A 24,946-nucleotide genomic window follows, 5' to 3' on the forward strand; every position below is an offset into this window, starting at 1 on the left:
CCAAAACCATCGGCAATCAAACTCACTTGTCGGCCACATGACCACAAAACAAGAAGCAAAGATATTGTGATGGTAATTCTTTTACCAAACAGAAATCATTTTCCAGTAATTTGGCTGAAAAGTCATTGTAATGCTGGTCTTGTTTTTGCCGCAGTTCATTAAATTAAAAAAATACACAAATCAGAGTTTATTCACGCAGTGCATGAAGGGTCACATTGTTCATTTTTTTATTCAAAAAGTGATAAGTTTCTTTTGCCCAGTAGTTTAGGATCCTAAATTTTTCAATTAAATAATTCCTTGATTTAAACATATTTTATTTATTGAAGAAAAAGATTATCCAACGTAATGAAGCCCTCTCCAAATATCTACAACAGTTATGTTTACATGCATTAAAATCAAATATACATGAAACAGAGAAACAGAGAACATGTACATGAGAGATCGTGTGTCTGAGAATATTACAGATTAAGATGAACAGAGGAATCGTTTAGTTTCATTGATGTAATGATGCACATGTTTGAAGATATTCTTCAGTTTAGAGGTCTGCATTGCAAAAGGCTGAATATTGTAGTCTTGTACTGGGCACAGTATAATTTTCAGGAAGGTGTTGGTGTTGGTGTGGGTGTTGGTGTGGGTGTTGTGTGTGTGGGTGTGTGGGTGTGGGTGTGGGTGTGGGTGTGTGTGTGGGTGTGTGTGTGTGGGTGTGAGGGTGTGGGTGTGGGTGTGTTGGGTGTGGGTGTGGGTGTGTGTGTGGGTGAGTCAGTGATGTGTGTGTGTGTGTGTGTGTGTGTGTGTGTGTGTGTGGATGTGGGATGTGGATCTGGATGTTTTGTGTGTGTGTGTGGATGTGTGTGTGGATGTGAGAGTGTGTGTGTGTGGATGTGAGTGTGTGTTTGGGTGTGGATGTGTGGGTGTGGGTGTGGATGTAAGAAGGTGTGGGTGGATGTGGGTGTGGGTGTGTATGTGGATGTGGAGTGTGGTGTGGGTGTGGATGGGGATTGGATGTATATGTGGATGTGGGTGTGGGTGTGGGTGGGGGTGTTGGATGGAGTTGGATGTAGAAGTGGGGTGTGGATCTGGGTGTGGATGTGGATGTGGGTGTGGATGTACATGTTGAGTGTGGATGTGGTGTAGGTGTTAGTGTGGATGATGTTGGATGTGGATGTGAGATGTGGATGTGTAGGTGTGTGGAGTGTGGGGGATTGGATGTATATGTGGAAGTGGATGTGGATGTGGGTGTGGGTGTGGGTGTGGATGTGGGTGTGGGTGTGGGTGTGGATGTGGATGTGGATGTAGGTGTGGGTGTGATGTGTGCGTGTGGGTGTAGGTGTAGGTGTTGATGTGGGTGGGATTGGGTGTATATGTGGATGTGGGTGTGGGTGGGTGTGAATGGGGGGATTGATGGATGGATGTAGGTGTATGTGGACGGGAACGAGTGGATGTGGATGTGACGGACTGACGACGGACGCGGAACGGTGAAGATGGACAACGGGAGAATCACCTGGTCACGAACATGGAAACAGGCAGGAAGAAGACCAAAATCGGAATGACTGATCTGAATGAAAGAACAAACCACATGAAAATATTCAGGGAATGGTGGAATCATGGAAATGGACAGGGTGAAGGAGGTGGAATGGAAGGATAATGGATCACAGCGGAATGGATAAGGAAGATCTGAGCCTGTGGATAATGGAGAACATAATGGAAGACGGAGTTGGTGGACAGGAAATGGAATGGGAGGAAGAAATTTGTCTGGACAAGGACAAGGAATAAAGGAAAGAAAGGAAATGGATGGAGGAGGACTTAGGACTACCGGAGGAAATATGGACGGAAGATGGACGGAGCATGAAGGAATTGAGGACTCAACACCACCCTTTAGAAGGATCTGACGAAGATGAAATATGGACAATGAGGAATGGAATGGAAATGGACAAAATAATGGACTTGAAAATGAAGAAAATGGAATAAGGGGGGTGATGGAATGAAGGAACTACCAGGCATAATGTGGCAATAACTATTGTTTTACATCAGTGTTTTGCGACAGGCAAATACGTACACGGGATATATTTCATATTCACCTCTTACAACATGACGTGAGTACCTTGTACAAGTCGCTAGCACAAAGGTTGGTGGGTAAAGTCCATTAAAGGAATAAGAACTTGTGGCCCGTATTAAATGAATGATTCAATTCTTATCAAATACTAATTCCACATAATGATTGTTTTAAATACAAGATGATGTTTTTGTCGTTACAGAAGAAGTGTCAGAATCCCGTTTTCGGGAAACTATTAACAGCATCATCAATGCCAATAACCAGGTGAATCTGGATCAGTTCGGACGGCGGCGTGGCACTGTAACGGGGAGACAATCAAGGAAGGTAAATCAGATGCGTGGTGTTCTTGGACATGCGCTGACAGTCATTTGATTTGTTTTGTAAATATTGTGTTTCGCTGAACATGCCATTATTCAACATTCTTATTTCCACATTCATAAGAAATCTCTGCCAAAAGCAGAGTTGATTGTACAGTTGTGACTATATCATGGGCAGAAATTTGTTTCAGCAGTCGTAAGACGCTGCCTATAAACAAATCCAGTGATTGTTAGCATTCGATACGATGACAGAGCATGTGTTTATGAATCACTATGAAATAGCGATGATACCAGGTGTTCGCGAAAAGGCGGGCAATCAATATTTAAATATGATTTAACAATAATATATGCTTTAGTGATTAGTATATGTGTGAAAGTGTCAATGTGGGGATTCACGTCACAGTGTACGTCATACAACCATTACTTTTATGTCACACATTCGAACCTCATTCAAATTCTGTCCCTCCGTACTCTGTTTCAGCAAACCAGAAGATGACGAATCTAAGAGAACAGGCCATCTTCGTTTTGTCACAAAACAATACCAACTTTGACATGGCCAGGATTTTGATTGGTCAGTTTCTGCACATCATGCAAATGTTCTACAGTAACACAAACTGGGTTGAGTTCAAAGGAGCTGTTCCATACTACTCCCTCGGTAAGTCTCACTTTCAGTTATTGCGACACCACGACTTGGCCCAACAATTATTTATAACGCCGCGTGTCATTGAGACATTTGATCACCACGTGAACATCAGATTACAGGTTATGCATGACTTTAAACCAGGAAGTAACCTAACCCGACGTGAGGTAGACGGATGCGTACCCACCCTTCATTCTCTTTACACAATGCAAGACCTAACTATTGAGTTATACAGTTAATACCTGGAATTGTGGACACACGGGACCAAAGACAGATTTTACACCATTGAAATCAACGCAAATACAGTAACCGTGGGATATACTTGTTATGAACTGATTTTTATATGTGACTCTTTATTATTATATATAACCTACTAAGATCATATGTTATACTGAATTGGTGATAGTCGTATTCAAAAGATATCAACACAGTTACACTATTTATATATCCCACAAGGAACAGAGGCTGAGAAAGGTTTAACTGAATACGCCATGACATATACTTAACCCCATAAAAACCCAAGTACATTTTCATGTCAATATTTTCAAATGTGACCTTTTGTATAATATCGTTAACAATATTAATAAGTTGTGAGTGCACATGATGTAATGGCATACATTATTTGCACATACGAAACCGTTTGCGCCAACGCAGCCACAATGCATGACTTTAAACCAGGAAGAAACCTAACCCGACGTGAGGTAGACAGATGCGTACCAACCCTTCATTCTCTTTACACAATGCAAGGCGTAACGGTTGTGCCATGCGGTTAATGCTTGAAATACGTATACACACGGGACCAAAGACAGATTTTACATCATTGAAATAAACGCAAACACAATGACCGCATTTTCATATGTGGCTTAAAGTTATAATATATAATCTACATTGTACTAACATCTTATGTAATACTGAATTGATGATGGTCGTATTCAGAAGATATAAACACAGTTACACTATTCATAAATCCCACAAGGAACAGAGGCTAGGAAAGGTACGCCATGATATATACATAAAAACGCAAGTACATTTTCATGTCAAAATTTTCAAATGTGAACATTTGTATGTTATCGTTAACAATAATAATCTTAAGTTGTGAGTGCAGGTGATGTAATGGCATACATCATTTGCAAAAAGCAGCAACAATAATCATGAATTATGGTCTTACAGTCACTGGTATTGCCAGTGAGCGAGAGTTTTCACTGAGATGTACCCTTTATAAAGTGGTCCGTCCCCAACAACATTCATTCTGTGAACGTGACGTGAATGATGTTCATGATGAACGATGCCACGAATAACACAGTTGCAGAGAGGAGTGGCTCTTAGGAGTTGGCAGGAGGGTACCACCGCCACTAATGTAGCCAGACGCTTTGGATGTCAAGTGAGCACTATCACAAGGCTTACAGGACGCCATCAACGTACAGGTGCCATTGCTGACCGTCTCCGGACGGGAAGACCAAGGGTGACAACACCAGATCAAAGTCGGTTACATCCGGTAACTCACCTACGTAACCGGATCCAGCCAGCAAACAGAACAGCAGCGGCCCTTAGAGGTAGAAAAAGACCAGGGTGCCGTTTCACAAAGTGATCTTAGCGCTAAGGTGGCCGTAACTCACGTACCTTAACATAGACTTAAAGTAGTCTTAGCGGTAAGGTTGTTTTGTACAACAGCACCCTGGGCCTAGATTTTCGAGCTCTCTTAGCGCTGAGATAGTCGTAAGTTAATGTTAATGTATGGCACTTACGGCCATCTTAGCGCTAAGAGAGCTTCGAAAATCTAGGCCCAGGGTCCGTCAGGCGTCGCGTACGAGAGCGAGGCATTAACTGCAGACGTTCATACGTGGGGCTAATTCGCAAACAATGGTATCGACGGCAACGTCTTCAATGGGCAAGACATCATCAGCGTTGGCGTCTTGTTGACAGAACACGAGCTCTCTTTTCGGATGGGTCACGCTTTAATCTCTCCTTTGCTGACGGCCGATTGCGTGTGTGGCGTCGACGTAACAGCGCTACGCGGATTGCTGTGTCCTGCAGGCAAACAGATGTGGTGGTGGTAGCGTCATGGTATGGGGGATGGGGGCTTAGTTACCACCACCGGACACCTCTTCACGTCTTCTGTCAAAGTGTAACAACCGTGTGTTACACTGTACACGGATGGCGTACTCATGCCTCACGCCTCACGTTTGCTGCACCCCCTCAACTACAGTTTTACCAGCAGGACAACGCCCGTCCACACACTGCAAGGGTGTCTATGGATTTTCTTGCACACGTCATGTTCTCCCTTAGGTGTCTCTTTCACCGGGTATTGCACCCATAGAACAAGTGTGGGATGAGATTGAAACAGCAACGGTACAATAATCGAACGTCGCACTTTCGTAATAAAGAAGTTTGTTATCCATAAAGTTTGTCTATATTGTACTTCCTACCTTATAAAATGCCACTCAAAGAAGAAATCATCACGCCTCTCACTAATCTTCAACTTGCCGAGTCGGTAGGAACGACAAGCATAATATACAATATAGAAATATGTATTATGCCTTAACGAAGTGTATTGTATGGATAACATTATCATAGCTATTTGTTGTTAGGAATACGAAACAAACCTCTCCTCGGTCAAGCACCGCTGGCAATGGACACCTGTCTATCATGTGGGTACGTATAAAACGTGACAGTTATCATAAATTCGCTCTCGGAAAGAATGAAAGTTCATGCAGCACCAAAGTAAACTTTGTGAAAGCTTTGTTTTATTAACTGGTTGCCTTAGAATAACTGTAATGCCAAGGAAATATGATTTTATTGTATACATGTAATGTCGAACAGTCGGGCCATGCATTCCTGAAACAGGTGGACAGGACGGATTGTATGACTGCTCATGATACCTATTAAGGCGCCTTCTAGTTAAAAGTGGAGCGGTGATCGTATATTTGTTCTCAACGTGCTGTTCGTGACAGCCTTTCTATGAATGAGTGATTGGTTAAAAGTTAACGTCACCTCAGCTATATAGTATGGAATACTGTAAGGGACATTCTCGAGATCTAGCATTCTCGCGATCTGGACCTTTGGAAACAAGCTAAAAATGCCAGAAGTGCGAGAATGCGACATCGCGAGAACGCGAGATTTGGCCAAAATCTCGCGTTCTCGCGATCTCGTATTCTCGTGTTTTGGGTACATAGCACTTTTTGTCAAAAGTCGACAACGCGAGAATACGACATTTGTACATGCAATTTCGCAATCTCGCTTTGTCAAATAAGGCCACAAAAACACGAATGCTTTGTAATTTGCATACACGAAGTGTAGGGTAGTGTATGTAAGTACGCTCCCGTTGTTACAATTTCCTTTGTACTTAATAATCCTCAACTTGTGAATATGAATGTCCAATAAAAGTGAAATCATGAAAGTGTCCGGAAGCTGGAAAATATATTTACGTCAGTGAGTGATAAATTATTACTTAAAGCCGCATCAATTCACAGCGACGCCGTCAGTTATAGAAATAATCACAGACCAGTTAGTTTCTCCATGATACAATATCATATACGGTTAGCATATTCATTCAACCAAATGTATATACAGGCCAATTTGTAGCAGTCGGCTAAAGTGAGCGTGTCTGACGTTTTACTCGACACCATATTCGCTACTTTAATAGATTTTCTTCCGCTCCCGCCTGACTAGAAAACATCCTGCTTTATAGTATTCTTTTGTCTCCAAGTTCCAACAAATAGAAATACATTTGTACCAATAATATTTGTGTTCCTCTGACAGCCATGATATAGTGGAGTTTCAATGTGTTATTAACCACAGACTACGGGTTCTGAGTGAGATATCTGTTTATTTCCATATCGTGGTAGAAGAACTTACCCTGTAATAACATTAATATTTAATACACGGCAAACATAACATTAAATCACATCTGATGAACATGTCATCATAATAAATATAGTGCATAAATGTTCCTATCAACAATCATATACAGGTATTACGCGATGCAATATAACACAGGTGACTTACGTGATCATGTGTTTACAGTGATATTCAAAATTAGTGTTGGTATAAAGACTTATAATAATGCATACTATAATGATTAAATATTCTGTAGATACTGTACAAAGAAACCTACCCTATGGGTGACACGAGAGTGTGTCTGCACATCCAGCAGCCGCACAGTCAACGCATGCAATAATCCCATATAGGTACCACACATTGATCACATGTAATCTTTGTCAAGTACATACAATATACATGATAGATGACATACATCAATCTTACATGATACAGAAAATAGTTACCAATCAAGAACTACTAGCGAGCATATTTTCCATACTCTACTACGCAGTACCGCGTTCTGAAGCGATAGCTAAAACTATCGTCATGATCGTAGCAAAATATTAAACATGTTTAATATTTTGCCACGATTATCAAGATGCCTCACGATCATGGACATCTCTTGCGATCACCACGATTTGGGTCTGCGATCTCTCACGCTTTATGAGATAATCTATACTGAATACACCCTGTCTTAAAGTGCCTGTGTAAAAACAACGTCCTTCCTTCAAAGGATTACGGCCTAAACCGTCGAATTTTGAACAGCCAGCAGTGCCGATCCGTCGAATCATGCTTGAATGGTTCTGTGCTAATCGGTCGAATTTCAGACTGTGTTAACACACTGGGAGAGTCTAAGTTCATTAATTGAGGGGTCGGCTTGCATTGGATTAGACTAAAAAATTGTTATGAACAAGAACAGATTCCGGTGAAGACTTTCTGATTGCTGACATCGAACTGGGTATCAAATGTTATAAACGTATGCGGTCTGGTACGGACTTGATATTATATCAATCATATTGTATGTTACAACAATAAAGTCAATATGTGCAAAAAACACATAACAATTGTAACCAGTCAGCCAGATGAATTGTGAATCATTGTACGACCTCTTATAAACCTATCTGATTTTGTCTGTAGTAAAGTATGTTCCTTCCAGAATCAGGTAGACCTCTTCTTTGACTTTGCACTGATTATTTCTAAACCTAGGTATTGAAGTACACGTTTCGAAACCTCATATCAGGTTAAATTTCGACCATTTCACAACCTATACTAGGTTTTGAAATGGCCGTTATTTAACATAATATGAAGTTTTGAAATGACCGTTATTTATGATTGATAGAACTATGTCTTGCTATCACTCATCGTAAAATATCCCATTTTGAAAACTTCAAATATATAGTGGCGAAAGCTGGTTTCGTGAACCCACAACCTTTCGTTCTCTTGCTTAGCGGTTTTATCCACTAGGCTACGAAGGATCGCTGTGAAAGAATGAGATTGTTTGTCAGTCTGAACCATGTGTTCCTCTCAAAACGGGTACTGCGTGCATTGCGCGTGCAAGGCAAGGTGTTGGCCGCCAGTCGCATCTCGGTTGACACCGGCTGTTCCATCATTTGCGGGCTGTTCCATCAATGTTGTTCTGCTCAGTACATGTACACAAACCATTTGCACATAGTGAAAATAATACATATTTGTGTTTTACATTCATGACGGTTCATAAGTTTGATAAAACACTCCTCCTCGGTTTTGGTAGCAAATTTCGGCCCGAGGGATTTTCCGGACTCTGCGGATTTACATTTGCTACCGAAACCTCGGAGTCGTGTTTTATCCTTTAAATTAAACCGGGGCAGTCTGTGACGTCTCAGTTAACGGCAAGCTGCCTAAACCTCGGTATAAGATATAGAGATACGACTTTTTAAAACTTTAAAATTAAAATAAATTTGTAAATACCATTTTCTTATGAAACAAGGAATTGGAACTTAGTGTGACCTAAGATGTTTGTAGTGTCTCTTTTCACTTTCACAAGAGAAAATTCGGATCGGATGAAAAGTAGGCATTGTCTGAACTGATTGATGAGACTCATGTTTCGGTTTGGTAATGATACAACATACACTAGGTCGCACTTAGGGCGTGTGTGTGTGAAATATGATTCGCGTTGACAATCTATACTGAGTCAGAAAAGAAACTTCAAATTCTTTCTTCAGGGCACTATAAAAGAACAAGAGATGGTAAGATGGTTAAATTATTATTTCATTGCTGAGATCTGTGTGATGTACTCGATACACTGACAGTGCCATAATCAGTTCCATTAGGCTGCACCGCCGTTCCAAAACATGGGTATACAGAATGTCAAGTCACAAGAATATAAATGCGAAATTTCTCACTTCAGTATCGTGTATGGCCGCCCCGCGCATTCACCACTGCCAAACACCGTCTCCTCATCGACTGCCTGATGCTTGTGAACACGTGGTTGGGGATTCTGCGCCATTGCTCTTGCAAGGCAGCGCCAAGTTCCTGCAAATTCTGAGGTTGGTTCCTAAGACCACGAAGCCTTCTCCCAAGTGCATCCCAAACGTGCTCTATTGGATTAAGGTCAGGGGACCTCGATGGCCAGTCTATGACGTTGATTCCAGCGTTTTGAAGGAAATTTCGTGTCAACATCGCTGTATGCGGCCGAGCATTATCATGCTGGAACTGTAGACCTGGGCCATGAGCCGCCATGAAAGGAACGAGTTCAGGGGTGAGCACCTGGTCGCAGTAAGCAGCAGCTGTGAGGTTTCCACGGATGACCAGAAGTCGAGAACGGTTGTTCCCACAGAAAGCACCCCACACCATGCAACTTCCGTCCCCGAATCTGTCGACTTCCTGTACACAACATTGGGCATACCGTTCACGACGTCGTCTCCACACTCTATGCCTGCCGTCCGCGAATCTGAGGGTAAACCTGGATTCATCGCTAAAGACGACTCGATTCCAGTCTCTCGGGGTCCATCGGAGGTGACGCTGGGCCCACAGCAGACGTTGACGTTGATGAAACGGCGTCAATATTGGCCCACGATATGGACGTCGAGAATGGAGATTGGCAACCCGCAACCGATTTCGAATGGTCTGTGAGGACAGTCGACCTCTAAACATCTCAGCCCTGGTTCGTGTAGCCGGCAAAAATCTGTCACGTCGGTGACGTAGGACGATTTGACGGTCTTCTGCTCGTGACGTCACACGTGGACGACCCGACCTTGGGCGATCAGAAGTGGTGCCAGTTTGTTGTAGACGACCTCGCAAGTCATACACAGTACGACGGCTGCATCCCATTGCTCTTGCGACGTCAATAACTGATCTTCCCGCTTGCAACATGCCAACGGCACGTTCACGTTGCACATTTGACAATCGTGGCATTTCAAGTAGCGTTAGAACTGTGGATTAAAAGTGTTTTTTCAATTTTTGAGGCCAATGCAAACACGTGCATATGAAGAAAACTTCGATGCGAAGATCACGTGATCGACTGCACGTGCAAAACCTGATTTGGCACTAACGTCATTTGCACGACGAACGGATGGGTTTGAGTGGGTTTTGCTAACGTTTTTCTAGAGTAGAAAGATAGGGATCCTATTTCGGATACAAAGATGTATCATCAGATGTATCATCGGAGAAATTATTCATTATTTTCCAAATTACATTTTGTGAAGTTTCTTTTTTGACTCAATATACACAATGTCTAGATATTACAGTCATGTTATATATTCACTATAAGTATAAGCAGATCGTGCGCTTCTTAGTAAGTTTCTAAATGCATAAAAATATGATTATAAACTAATTAGGATTATAAAACAAGATATAAAAAATAAACGTACATTGACTTCGTTATTTTTCAGTCCTAACATTTTTACCACTGACATATGGTTAACCTTCAAATGTTTTCATTTCTTATCATCATAATGAAGATGGAAATATTATCAGGTTCAAAAGATTTCATCTTTGTTCATCAGTCTTTACTTATACCATCAATTGGGCATGCGGTTGGCGCAGCAGATACAGTTCTATGTAACGATTTTAAAAAACAAGAGGACGCGAGATTGCGACACTTGACAAATGTCACTATCTCGCGTTCTCGTGCTTTTATGCCAATTACTTATGCAGTTCTATGTAACGATTTTCAAAAGCACAAGAAACGAGAGAACGCGAGATTGTGACACTTGACAAATCTCGCGTTCTCGCGTTCTCGTGCTTTTGTGTCAATTGCCCATACAGTTCTATGTAACGATTTTCATAAACACGAGAACGCGAGAATGCGAGATTGCGACACTTAACAAATCTCGCGTTCTCGCGTTCTCGTGCTTTTGTGTCAATTGCCCATACAGTTCTATGTAACGATTTTCATAAACACGAGAACGCGAGAATGCGAGATTGCGACACTTAACAAATCTCGCGTTCTCGTGTTCTCGTCCCTTTGTGCCAATGCCCATACAGTTCTATGTAACGATTTTTAAAAACGCGAGAACGCGAGATTGCGACACTTGACAAATCTCCCGATCTCGCGTTTTTCTGCCAATTACCTATACAGTCATCTTGAACCGGGATCATGGGTAGCTCAGTTGTCTGAGGCTTCGCAATTGAGTTGCGTCCCTTGCGAAACCTATGTTGGTGGGTTTCATCCTATATCGAACTGACAAGCCGTGATATAACTGAAAAGATAAATACTGTTGAAAGGCGTGTTAAGCCAAACTCACTCACTTATTCAGAGCAACGCACGTACCCCGGCCGAGAATGGGGGCTTATTTCCAGTATTAGCATGCCGAGCTTGTGAAGGTAAGGCCGCATTAAATTTAAATACAGAGTTCGATTAATTTCTATTAAAAAAATGGGATGCGAAAGAATATTTAATTACATTTTACTTTTTACTTTTTAAGGCACATGTGTACAATTACTGTCGAAGGATTCGATTCACATGCATCAATCATTTTCAGTAGGGCTATGTTTGTGGAGTATTTCATCTAGTAAAGAAATTAGGAATGTAACAGGGATGAATTATTATTATTAACATTATATTTATATAGCGCACATATCCACGCAACTACTCCTTGCTCAAGGCGCTGGTATATTTTTCCCTCGATCATTGGATGTCAATCTCAACGGCACGTAGTATTATCAATCTCAACTCCCTTGGGAGTATACAACTCTTGCTGCCTCTAGGCGCACCTAGTTTATTGTGCCTTTCTCATCCTAACGAGGTACCCATTCACAGCAGGGTGGACTAGGACACATAGTCACAGTACTTTGTCCAAGTTTCACTGCACGTTGCTGTACCAGCAACTAAGCGTTTGCATGTATTCATGTGACCACCATCTGGTCATATACCATCGGGTTCGTGGGTTCTTTTAAGTGCACAGGGTTGTGTACTGTACACTAGGGGTTGTGACAACACTGAAAGAGTTTTTAAGTACACAGTAAATAGTAACAACGGGAGCGGACTTATATACGCTACCCTACACTTCGTGTATGTAAATTACATAGCATTTTCAAGCTATGTCATAATTTTGGTAAATGCTGCTTGGGAAATGAAAAGCATGAAAGAAGCATGACCACAGTACTACTATGATGCGCATGCGCCTTGGCCTTATGATATTACGCATGCGCAACGACAACGTCTAAAACGCGAGATCGCGAGAACGCGAGAACGCGAGAAAAGGAAATGTCGCATTCTCCCGTACTCGCGATGTAGTGTTTTTGTGGCCTTATTTCGAGTCGAGTTTGCGAGATTTGACAGCATGTACAAATGTCGCATTTTCGCGTTGTCGACTTTTGACAAAAAGTGCTATGCACCAAAAACACGAGAATACGAGATCGCGAGAACGCGAGATTTTGGCCAACAAAAGAATGTCCCTTACAGTATTCCATAATATAGTGACGACACAAGTGATCGTGTTAAATATATGAAATATCTGTCACAAAGTAAACCATTTTAAATATGCATATATTCTATTTATCAGAAAGATACCACATTACATTTAATACAATTAAAATACGGGCTGTTGATCGCCAGCAACTAAAGGTTGAACACCATACTTAGGACCATTAGTACTTTAACCCCCTTTGAGGATACAGCCACTAACATTCTCAGTTATCATTTAAGCTACCAATGATATAATACGACTGATCTATTTACAGAACGTATTGTTTACGTTACACCAATTATCAAAGATAATCAACATTATTTAAATATCCTTCACTGTTTTTACACCTAAATATTTATCCTTTGTGGTGGAAAAATCAATAGAGTCAAGCTGAACTTCATTAAACATGATTCTTTTCATAATTAGAGATACAACATGGAGGACACTTTGTAATGAATCTCATATGGATACATATTGTAAGGCCAATGCGACATCGTTGCATAATGACCTTTTCAAATCTAGAATGACCACCCACATAGGTGTAACCGATAGTTTGTTTATTTGACGTAATTTATTCATACTTACTTGGGTGTTCCACGTCGCTTGCATTAGATCACGGATGTAAGATTTAATTACGGTTTTGTAATCAGAGTATGGGATAAGAAACTGATATTTGGTAATGGAGAAGCTATTGTTCTGGATCCAATTGATGATGGTGGCACAAGCAACTGCCTTTTTTAGCAATAATAAGGAATGAAACTTCCTCTTGCAGCAAAAGTATCGTTAAATTTCGACAATATAAACGAAACACGAAGAAAAGTTTAAATTGAAAATTTAGATACCTTCTTCTAAAAATAAGGGTAGTTTGATTTTGTTAATCACGCAATTCTAGACCATAATTCAAAGTGTTGTTGCCCATGTAAGTCTCATTAACCTTTTATATTACTCATGAACTTCTTAAATGCCAATCAAACAGATAAAATTAGAGGTGACAGGCTGTCTCGAATCATCGTTCACAATATCAGAATAGTATGGATGTCGGCTACAAAGTTCGCACATTAATGTATCATCTGTCTTTCTTACAGTGAAGAGCTAGACATAAAGTGTGAAGACAATATGATTGTGGATGGCTTCATTCTGACAAGTGGTTATAGAAGCGGACAAGATGTTACCAAACCTTACAGTAAGTTTTACATTTGCTTCTTTCAACAAATTCCCACTGTTAAAGGCTGATCAACCAAGACATCATCAGTTGTATCGAAGTGCATGAACAAGTTAATCAGACCAATCCCATGTTTGTCTTATTGAGTCTACATGTGGACGTTCAGTCAGCAGTCACAAGGTTCATTCACTTAACGTGTGAATAAACGTTACTTCTTCTGTGGCTACATTGAAATACGATGTCGAATTCTTCCATACTCAAACACCTTTCTCAAATTCAAATTACAACTGTATTTTCAGAAGACCCTAGTGTCTCCAGAACGGGCAAATGCAGTCATGGCGGTGCGAGGGACGAGAGCAGTTCATCAGTGGCAGCCCTGGGGGGAATCAACAAAGACTCCACCCTCGTGTCCCTGTCTCCCCACAGTCATCTCCACCAGGTGGCAGCACAGGCAGCCATTGAACACACCTCGTACTTCTTTGATGATGAAGGTAAAACAGTTCATGTCCATAAACCTTTGCATCAGTAGCAGTTTTATGCAGTCTTCATTTGCACCATGCTCAACAATGTATAAATATTTCAGTTCTTATTGTCCATTATTTCTTTGACACTTTGGTTCTGCCAGAATACGGAATCAGCGGTATCATCGGGACCGACAAGTTCAACAATTTATTTCAACTGAAATCTGGAGCCTCGTTTGTATTGATCATAGACTATTCTGGTTCCATGCGCAATGACATTGCAGGAGTTAAGTCTGTTACTCGAGATATAATATCAAGTCAGATTGGGACCCTGGAGGAACCAGCAAACTTCATTTTCTCCCTCTTCAATGACCCGTGTAAGTATGAGACCGTTCTATATTTCCTCAAGATCCTAACATCACATCCAGTGAACACTACATTAAACATTTTACGTAAAACCTTTTGTGAATAAATATTCGTGTTATAACGTGTGTTTATTGAACAGTGTCATTGAATACCATTTACACGACTGCTGATGGGGATGATGCTCTACGATATCTGGACGAGATCAGCGTCTCTGGTGGCGGCGATTGCCCAGAATACGCTATGACTGGCCTCATAAACGGTGAGGTCATAACGATGTCACGCTGATAACTGAAATACCTACGACAATGCCCACTCCATAGGATAAATTGGTTTGTTACTTAGAGTGAGTGAGTGAGTGAGTTTAGTTTTACGCCGCACTCAGCAATATTCCAGCTATATGGCGGCGGTCTGTAAATAATCGAGTCTGGACCAGACAATTCAGTGATCAACAGAATGAGCATCGATCTGCGCAATTGGGAACCGATGACATGTGTCAAGCAAGTCAGCGAGCCTGACCACCCGATCCCGTTAGACGCCTTTTACGATAAGCATAGTCGCCTTTTGTGACAAGCATAGGTTGCTGAGGACCTATTCTAACCCGGATCTTCACGGGTTGGTTTGTTACTTAGAGATTAAAACGATTGTCATGTTAGTGACATACATTTCAGTGAATGTTGAATCTAACAGGAATAAGTACCCCAAAACACATGTGAATAGTGACTTCATATAATCCACGACACTATCAGAGCCTATTATCTAGAAATATCAGTTAGGTGCATCAATAAGGCATCAAGTATTGAGGTCCCAAAATCCCATTTAGTGGAGTTGTGTCAATGTGATGCCAAGGTCTGCACTTTTGGTAAATTATGCCATGTAATTATATAAATTAAGTTATTGCTAAAATGTCAAAAATGCTTCAACTGTATGGTTTGCCTTCAACAATTGTATAAAAAATCATATCAATTTGAAACTGCAATCTTGGACCCCAAGAAAAATACATGTATAATTCGGATATAAGCATTTCAAGAAACCTAATTATTTTTCAGCTCTGGCTGTTTGCAATTACAACTCCAAACTATACTTCTTCTCGGATGCCTCTGCTAAAGATGCAAATTTGGGAGCCACAGTATTGTCACTGGCTATCTTGAAAAACGTTCATCTTGAGTTCATATTAACCGGTGATTGTGCTCGACGGAAGCGGTCGACAGGTGCTCAATATGTATATTTTTAGTTCTTTTAGTAGTTCTTTATGGCTATACTTGTACTTTATACGTGAATACTGAGCGGTAAACACACATTATATAAAACAGCGTTCAATAAAAGTGATGAAACATTAAACCATTGCACGATTAAGTTTCGACTACATCATGACGCAGTGTGTAATAGTGATGACACCGGGTGTTCCCTCTACGGTGAGAGTAATCTGTTTATCTAAAACAAACCATTGTATATGTCACTGTTCAATATGTCAGGGAATGTTGTAACATGGTAAGATTTACATTCGTGTATTTGAAAAACTCTTACAGAGGGCGATGATAACAGGAACCGCAGGAACAGACGTTCGACGGACGGTGAGGATTTATACAGGAGGCTAGCCACAGCTACTGGAGGCTCCGTCTACGTCACAAGCAAGGCAGGCATCGCCAAGGTCGCTGAGATTATAAAGGTACAATGAAGTGAACATCAAGTGACAGTACACATTCACCCGAACTATAGTATACTATTGTTTGTAGTATGTGGTCTATTTAAACTGGCTATCAAACAAATACAGCTGACTTCACAAAGGTTAATCCAGCCTTGTTCCATCAATTCAGCTATTGTTCCAGGAATCAGTTAAAACGTCTTCTGTCACTATCATCAAATCATCTCTACCAGCTTCTGACGAGAACGTCACCTTTCCTGTGGACCAGACCATTCGCCAAGCTACAGTCAAGATTATAGCATTGAACAGAACGACGCCCGTGTATAAACTATATACACCTGACAGTAAGTATATTGGAATCACATCACTGGTCACACCAGACTGGTCAGCCTGTATGGACAGCATGATGTCAGGAATACTGTGACGTCATATGAGATTGTTCACAGTGATAGTTTGCAACCTGTGAGCTGATCGAGACCACGGTATTATCGATCGGTTACGTTACCAAATTCCTCTGAAAAGAGAAACCTAAACAAATTTGAAACACAAATTTGAATTAAACACTCGTAAAATATGATATAACTCTCGATGACATATTCCAATGACATACATATGGATTAGATCACCACGTGTCTCCAGGTTGAGGATAGTACAAGAAAGTTCAGGCAGCAAGCTGATACACGTTGCATGTTATCAGATGATAACTCGAAGAGTGACGTATATATCACTATAGATGCCCAATAGATAGCTATACTTTTTGAACGAGCAATAGTAAAAGACTTTTAGGCAGGTACAATCACTTACATCCGGCAATCATTCCCACTTTTCAAAGCTCTGGTCTGGAGAAATGGTCGTAAATGTCAACGATCAGAGATCTTGAATGTGTTTATGAGTGACGGAATCATTTTAGGATCAGAATACTTGTACATATCACAGTTGTTGGAACTGCTCCGTGTATCGTCCACTGTCATTTCAGATACCGAGGCTTCGTCCAATGTAACTGTGTCTGATCTTGGAGATGGAATACTTTTGGTCAAGGTTGAGGTGTGTACATTTTTCCTGCAGTTTTCAAGCTCCGTAACCAATAACTGAACTTATCTATCAACCAAAATGAGTGAGTGAGTCAAAATGTAAGGTAATGCCAGTATTACTTATTGCAGCAAATGTGTAAATAAATGATATATCTTTCAATGAATTTATATCACATTTGAAACATATACATGTATCTTGCCCCCGAAGCAACTAGTACATCACCGGTTATTTACAAGTGAGAAAACGGTACCTGTAAAACTACAACATAACGGTTCATAATACAACTTAGGGGATAGATCGACAGCAACAAAAGAAAATCATTCTATGTGGCCTGTGGGTGGGTGCATTGGATTGTTGAAAATTTTTGCAAAATTAATAGTTAAAAAACAATGATATGTGGCCGTGAAACAAGCATTTGAACTGGATGGGTTACATGACACATGCAGAACCCGCAATGATATGACAGTATGACATGTGAAACTAAAAGGTGACATGGATTCTTATCAATTGTTTTCAACTCTTGTTCTATCAGATGCAGTCAAAATATCACACTTTATCAACTATTATAATTATATTGCCAATTTCAATACACTTCTCATGTTCATTCTGAGAGATGTAGATTTTCGTTGTACTGACGTTTTCAGACCCCAACAACGGGCGTGTGGAGACTAGCCCGCCAGGGTTCCAATACCTGGGAGGTGGAGGTGACAGCTCAGAGTACCCTGGACATATCTACAACCTTTGTGAAGCTGGACCCCATCTCCGGGTTTGAGTATGAGATCAGCGGACGACCTATAGCAGGTTTGTAAGTGGTCAAGCATGACAGTGACAAGACACACCTCCCAAGTCCCCTACACTTCCAGGTAACCGACTCATTGTACAACTCGGGTAAAATATCCTATCAGTATCTTAATTTAAAATGTTTTACCAGTGCCTCAGTGCCGTATAAAGACTGATGGAAGTTGGCACTATGTATCATTGTGTTGTTAAGTAGTCTCCTGTTTCATCTACATACAACTTTAATTTAACTAAATTGTATCAGTACTATTAGGTGAAGACTCTGTTTTATTAACAGGTGAAAATGCCACAGTCATCCTTGGCATTCCTTCGTCAGATGATGTTGGCACAGTAGACAAGGTTATCTTAACTGACACTCAAGGAGTTGAGCTGGCAAGACATGGCGGACTGATACAGGTGGCGTCACGAGCTGATTCACTGACCTACAGGACCACGTTCTCACTGCCTGTGAAGGTAAAACCCTGGATCAGTTGATACTTGATCATTGTACACATGACAGACATGTCCTAGACAGCTGAGACACCCGTGCCCCCTCGGCGCTCCCCAAAGAATTTCCTACTTGATAATAAATCATTATCTTATCTTATCACTAAGCCCTGGGCACAGTATGCGATCTTTATGAATGATCCACTCATCATGACATATGATCAGCTTGGGAAGGTGTATTTCCTGTTTGTTTACTACATGTTCAGTGGGGGCATGGGTGGCCCAGTTGTCCATGGCGGCACACTTGGCTGTGCAGGGTAGCGTTCCTTGAGACCACCAGAAACTTATAATCTTAGGTTCGAATCCTATTCATGTTTGTAACCACCAAACCCATGTTTGTGGGTTTCACGAAATTGGAAAATGCCCGACACTGGTATAACATCTGGTTTTCCTGTCCCATTCAGCTGAAACGCCTTAAACCCAGCCCACTCACTAACAACAGCCTCAGTTGAAATATGATGGCTCCTTTTGTGATGATACAGGCATTCCAAATATCAATAGAAGGCGCTGACAAGGAGGGAAACCAATTTCTGCGTCTTCGGGCAAGAAGAATTGTCCCTGTCAGCATCGATCTGAGACTTCTTCCCCTCAATGGTAAGAGACAATAAATGGCATAGCTTTGAAATTTATCAGCGATGTTGATGTTAGTACAACAACCAGCTGAACAACATGATTTTTCGTCTTCTTACAGGAAGCCTGTACATCAACGAACAGTTGTCAGTACCATTCCTGGTTGTCAACAAGGGTGACGCTGGATCCAATGTAACTGTCACAATCAGAGACGATCAGAACTTTGCATCGACAAACATACCACTGGAGTACATGCTTGAGCCTGGGCAGAGTGCATCTGGAGACTTTACACTGCAAGCTGGTTCGGCAGCAGGGTTGATCAGGTACATGTCCCACACCACGTGGCAATATCAGATAGATCACGACGCCCCAAAGGTAGGTTAAAAGTGAGGTTGATCAGGTACATGTCCTGCACCACGTGACAATATCAGGACACGACAACCCAATGATAGGTCGGCAGTGGGGTTGATCAGGTACATGTCCTACACCATGTGACAGTATCAGAACACGACAACCTAATGGTAGGTCAACAATGAGGTTGATCAGGTACATATCCTACACCACGTGACAGTATCAAAACACGACAACCCAATGGTAGGTCAACAGTGAGGTTGATCAGGTACATGTCCTACACCATGTGACAGTATCAGAACACGACAACCCAATGGTAGGTCAACAGTGAGGTTGATCAGGTACATGTCCTGCACCATGTGACAATATCAGAGCACGACACCCCAATGGTAGGTCAACAGTGAGGTTGATCAGGTACATGTCCTACACCATGTGACAATATCAGAACACGACAACCTAATGGTAGGTCAACAATGAGGTTGATCAGGTACATGTCCCACAGCACGTGACAATATCAAAACACGACAACCCAATGGTAGGTCAACAGTGAGGTTGATCAGGTACATGTCCTACAGCATGTGACAATATCAGAACACGACAACCCAATGGTAGGTCAACAGTGGGGTTGATCAGGTACATGTCCTACACCATGTGACAATATCAGGACACGACAACCCAATGGTAGGTCAGCACTGAGGTTGATCAGGTACATGTCCTATATGTGACAATATCAGACTCAGAACACGACCAGCCAATGTTAGGCCAGCAGTTGAGTTGATAAGGTACAAGTCCAACACCAGGTGACAATATCAGACTGAGAGCACGACCAGCCAATGTTAGGCCAGCAGTGAGGTTGATCAGGTACATGTCCTACTGTATGTGACAATATCAGACATTGATTTGGGTTTACTCTTGATAGTCAGCATTGATATGATGTGCAATTTACACTTTAGTTTTTACAAATTTTGGGCGTAGTTATGGCTTATATTGATTCAAGTAACATTGTCAATACTAATGTCACTTCTCATACTCTCACAGCACTGTGACCGTTTCTGCGTCGGCATCTGCCGCTACTGGGGACGAATTCCAGTTCGATGTCGTAATTGTCTCCACAGAAGAGCGTGTGGTCAGGGTAAGTGTGAGACCTGCAGGAACGGATGTTTTTGTCAACGTCATGACCAACAGATGTTTGCTAGTGTCAGTCTAAGCACCAACAGTTTGCTTGTAAGCACCAACAGATGTTTTTAAGCACCAAGAGATATTTGTTAGTGTAGGCACCAAGAGATGTTTGTCAGTGTAAGCACCAACAGATGTTTGTCAGTGTAAGCACCAACATATGTTTGTTAGTGTAAGTCAATGTAAGGGCCTATAGATAATTGTCAGTATATGCACTAACAGATAATTGTCAGTATATGCAGATTTCTGCCAGTGTAAGCGCAACAGAATAATGACGTATGTCGGTTGTAGCTGTCGGAAGAAAGATACCCGTCCCAAATGTTTCCGAGACGTTTCGGGTTACATGCATTTTCAGGCAGAAGATGACACCATCCCTATCTGCAACGTCACCTCGGTGACAGGTAGTTGTGACGTCACAATGCTTGACCCTTGTGTGTGCAGCCAGTACAAGTGGTCAGGGTCTGCTGAAATCAAAGACGATGGATTTGGACTCTACCAAGTGACCGCTTCTATTAATGCAACAGGATCGTTCCGACACGACAATTTCACCCTTGGTTACAACGGCACCATATCTGCTGCAATCACGTAAGCATGTCAAAACTCAGTTATTGGCAATCTGTTTCACATGGGTAAGAAGGGTAAAAAAGGTTGCCTTTTGTCTATATTGTTTCACAGGAATTAATATATTTTTCAGTAGCAGTTATGACCGGTCACTTGTCATCAATGCCAACTCCTCTCTCGAAGAAATACTCCCACTAATGAAGTGACTCCACGTTTTAATCATAAATAATGAAAAAAAGTGTGTTTTCCGGCAGGGGCGACTGTTGTAAAGCACTTGTCTACATCATCGCTGTCGACCTCGCCAGCAACACCGGTCAGTGTGTGTTTGATCTCGCCCCAGGACTGACGAAGCCATTTCAGTCCTGCAAGCCAATAACTCAGGTTCGTCAACCAAGTAAATCCTGGAGAAATAGATTGTTTTATGTCCTCCTAAATCACCATTCACATTATTGATTGAAGGAGATACTTATATACGTGTTTTATAAATAATTTGTTCTAAATGTAGGTTCAAATAAATGATGATGAACATGGATTTGATGTTATAACTATGTGTGTATATTCATGTAATGCAGTTATATGTGGTTCTGTGTGTCTTGCTCTACAGCCCCCCGACGCCTGGTCCAATGAACTTGTTACCATCGTCGCTGCTGCGGGAGGTGCTGGACTCATCATCCTTGTGCTTCTCATCACTGTAGTCATTGTCGTCATCAGAGGCAGAGGAAGGATGAAGACGGCCGATTGATTTTATTACGAGAGTCCTTGAGTAATGAGTTTATCGACCTTCAAAACTAATCTTTATGTAAATATGCTTACAGCTTCATAAATTGCTAGGAGCGTTCCTCATTCGAATTTGGATTGTTTCCGCTCCAGGCACTAAGGAGATCCCAGGAATTGACTTTTAGAGAAGACCTGTTCACACTTTCTGTTTGTAATGTTTGTTTTAGATGTACGTATGCAGAAACATCTGTTGTATTCTAATCATTATAACATTATTATGCATTATGATTATTATGATCATTAGATTTGTATGCAGTGTATTCTTGACGGATTACATTCCAATCTATGCTGCAATTCATTTGTTGTCATTATACTGGAAACATCTTTCATTATCAGTAATATGTCACAATTGTCAATCAAAAGGCTAATGTATGGGAGGGGGTCATCTGTGCTTGGTTACAACAACATATGCTCGTAATAATAACGACATGTGTAAAATCAGTGTGGTCTTTGTTGTTTTAAGCCATATCCAACAATATTTCAGCTGTATGGACAGTGAGTATGTGCCACAACGAGATCCAGCAATCCTCGCCAGGTAATCCAGTGAGTGGTGGCATTAGCATCCATCTGCTGAAAGACATGGTGAATGACCTGCATAAGGTCAGACTGACCATTTAAACCCGTTTGTCACTTCTTAGGACGCCCTTGGGTTGTTGAAGATGTGAACGTTACGGTGTAATAGTGGCCGAATGAATGGGTGTGGCAGATATTACTGGCGAAAGGGAAACTGTCATATCATAAACTTTGTTTTATATACCACATCAAGGGACGTAACTCTAAAATAACATAAACTAGGCTCTGTCCATTGAAGATTCGAGCGTTCGCGTGTATTCATTCCGTTCCTTTTTAGAAGCCGGGCAATACGGCTTGTATGCATTTTCGGCGCTAGGGCAGATATGCAATTTCTACCCGGGTGGTCAATATGGACATATGCCGACAGGCAGTATTGTATCTGCAAGATGGTGCATATTATTCATAGGTATATGATAAATGTAGTTAGACCCAGGCTAGAACCGACCCAGAACTCAGCGACATGAAATAACACTTTACAATTAACTAACTCGTCAGTCCCCCACCCAGCTTCATCTACACACCACCCGCAAGTCAGGACCCGCAACGTTGCTTAGAACAACATTTAGTGATGACAACTCCGCTTGACAACACTTTATACTAAAATAGTACTAGCGGTTTCCATGCACTCGTAAAACGTGATGCGTGATACATAGTACGTAGTGCATGCTTACGCTCAAAAAGTGTCCAATACGCATCACGCCGCTATACGGAGGCCGGAAGTAGGGATTCCCAAGGGGTTTTCTCAATGTCACGTGGTTTTCATTGTGCACACAAGTTGCAAAATGCCAAGAAATTCGGTACCCAGGATACTGAACAGTTAATTGAACCCTCCTTCTTTGTATCAGGAGTTCAGGCATCCACCACCGGGGCCTTCGTGTTTTCACATAACAGTACAATAAACCTGCAATAATCACATCCTCTTTATCCTCCGTTATGTCTGTTAGTTCTCTAGCGTTCTTTGAGAAACAAGGTGGCATTGTAGATAACAATTGTGATCAGTACAATCTCCAGGAAAGGAAGGACTTTATTTAACGCAACACATATCCTTTAGACACGCACACATGGAACTGGACACTACGATCACGTAATACGCACTAAGCACTACGCACTAAGCACTACGCAATTACGCAGACAATACGTACATATGGGAACCTAGCTTTAGGCTTTTGCTAGGGACTAGGTGAATACGACACACTAACCGCGCTCAAGGTTGTCAACGAAGTGAACACATTATTCGGGCTGAATCACTGTAGCATTTCGTCCCTGTTACGTGTTGAAAGATATTTTAAGTTGAAATTAAACAGTTATCAGGGAATCAATCCAAACAACAAAGGAGATGTGATGTAATTAACGACCGTATTGTAAAATGAAGCAAGTTCACAGCTCAATACATATCGCTACAGAGATCACTATGGCAGGACACATTCAAAAGTAATGTCATACGAGTTGAGTTGAGTTGGGCTTTACGTCACATCGGCATTATTCCATTATATAGTGACGAGAACAAGTCTGCATTAATAAACAAAGTACAGAGTCAAACTGAGTTTTATTAAAAAAAACGTATATTCATTACATTGTCATTTAAAAACAGAAAAAGTCATAGCACTAAATTTAAAAGCAGGCAGTTTGTTAGTCACATTACACAGTTACAATTTATGATACAGACTTCCCTCAGGTAGGTCACTATCAGATGAGCGCTCACGCGGGAGAACAAATCTAGATTTGTTGCATCATAATGCGAGTCCCTTGCAGACGATAAGTCCACACAGTCAAGCAGAATATGCTTGATGGTGAAAACTTCATCGCTAGAGACACACTTGGGGTTCCATCCCCATCCGTTTTCAGCAGATAGTCATGTGTAAACCGACTGTGGCCAATACGACATCGTCGTAAAATTACCTCATCACGTCTTGACTGGCAACCCAAGTAGGTATAACCAATTGTTGGCTTCACTTCATACAGTTTATTTCTTCCTACTTGAGTGTCCCACCTTTTTTGCATGAGGTCCCGAGTATAGCTTTTGATAGTGGGTTTGAATTCACTGTACGGAATCAGCAGTGGAGATAAGGGCTTGTAAAGAGCTGCTTTAGCTGCAGCGTCGGCTTTGTGTTACCTGCTATGCCGACGTGACCCGGCAACCAGTAGATGACGATGTCATATTGGTCAGTAGAAAGTGACTTGAAGTCACATTTTGAAGTGCTTGAAGGCAAGATAATGAATCTGTAAAAACGATGAAGTTTTGGAAATGATTCTGCTGTTTAATGTAGGTCAAAG

At 41.4% G+C, this 24,946-nt stretch overlaps 2 protein-coding genes across 2 annotated transcripts; both read left to right on the top strand.

Annotated features, from left to right (window-relative positions):
- Positions 1–2,271: 2,271 nt before the first annotated feature.
- LOC124282159 (von Willebrand factor A domain-containing protein 7-like) lies at positions 2,272–19,618 on the top strand. Its single transcript, XM_046718118.1, has 15 exons — positions 2,272–2,377; positions 2,852–3,025; positions 5,599–5,662; positions 13,803–13,900; positions 14,179–14,370; positions 14,505–14,717; positions 14,846–14,965; positions 15,753–15,914; positions 16,233–16,372; positions 16,533–16,692; positions 17,325–17,392; positions 18,025–18,181; positions 18,456–18,631; positions 19,147–19,258; positions 19,356–19,618. Exons 2-15 carry the CDS (start codon positions 2,863–2,865, stop codon positions 19,616–19,618), a joined length of 2,088 nt encoding a protein of 695 aa, XP_046574074.1. The 5' UTR covers positions 2,272–2,377; positions 2,852–2,862.
- Positions 19,619–21,121: 1,503 nt separating this feature from the next.
- Positions 21,122–22,917, top strand: LOC124282165. Its single transcript, XM_046718125.1, has 3 exons — positions 21,122–21,346; positions 21,577–21,703; positions 21,927–22,917. The coding sequence occupies exons 1-3, from the start codon at positions 21,180–21,182 to the stop codon at positions 22,062–22,064; spliced, it is 432 nt and encodes a 143-aa protein (XP_046574081.1). The 5' UTR covers positions 21,122–21,179; the 3' UTR covers positions 22,065–22,917.
- Positions 22,918–24,946: the final 2,029 nt, after the last annotated feature.

Source organism: Haliotis rubra, unplaced genomic scaffold (genome assembly GCF_003918875.1).
Source record: "Haliotis rubra isolate DU_JTF1 unplaced genomic scaffold, ASM391887v1 Scf294, whole genome shotgun sequence".
Taxonomy (NCBI): Eukaryota; Metazoa; Mollusca; class Gastropoda; order Lepetellida; family Haliotidae; genus Haliotis; species Haliotis rubra.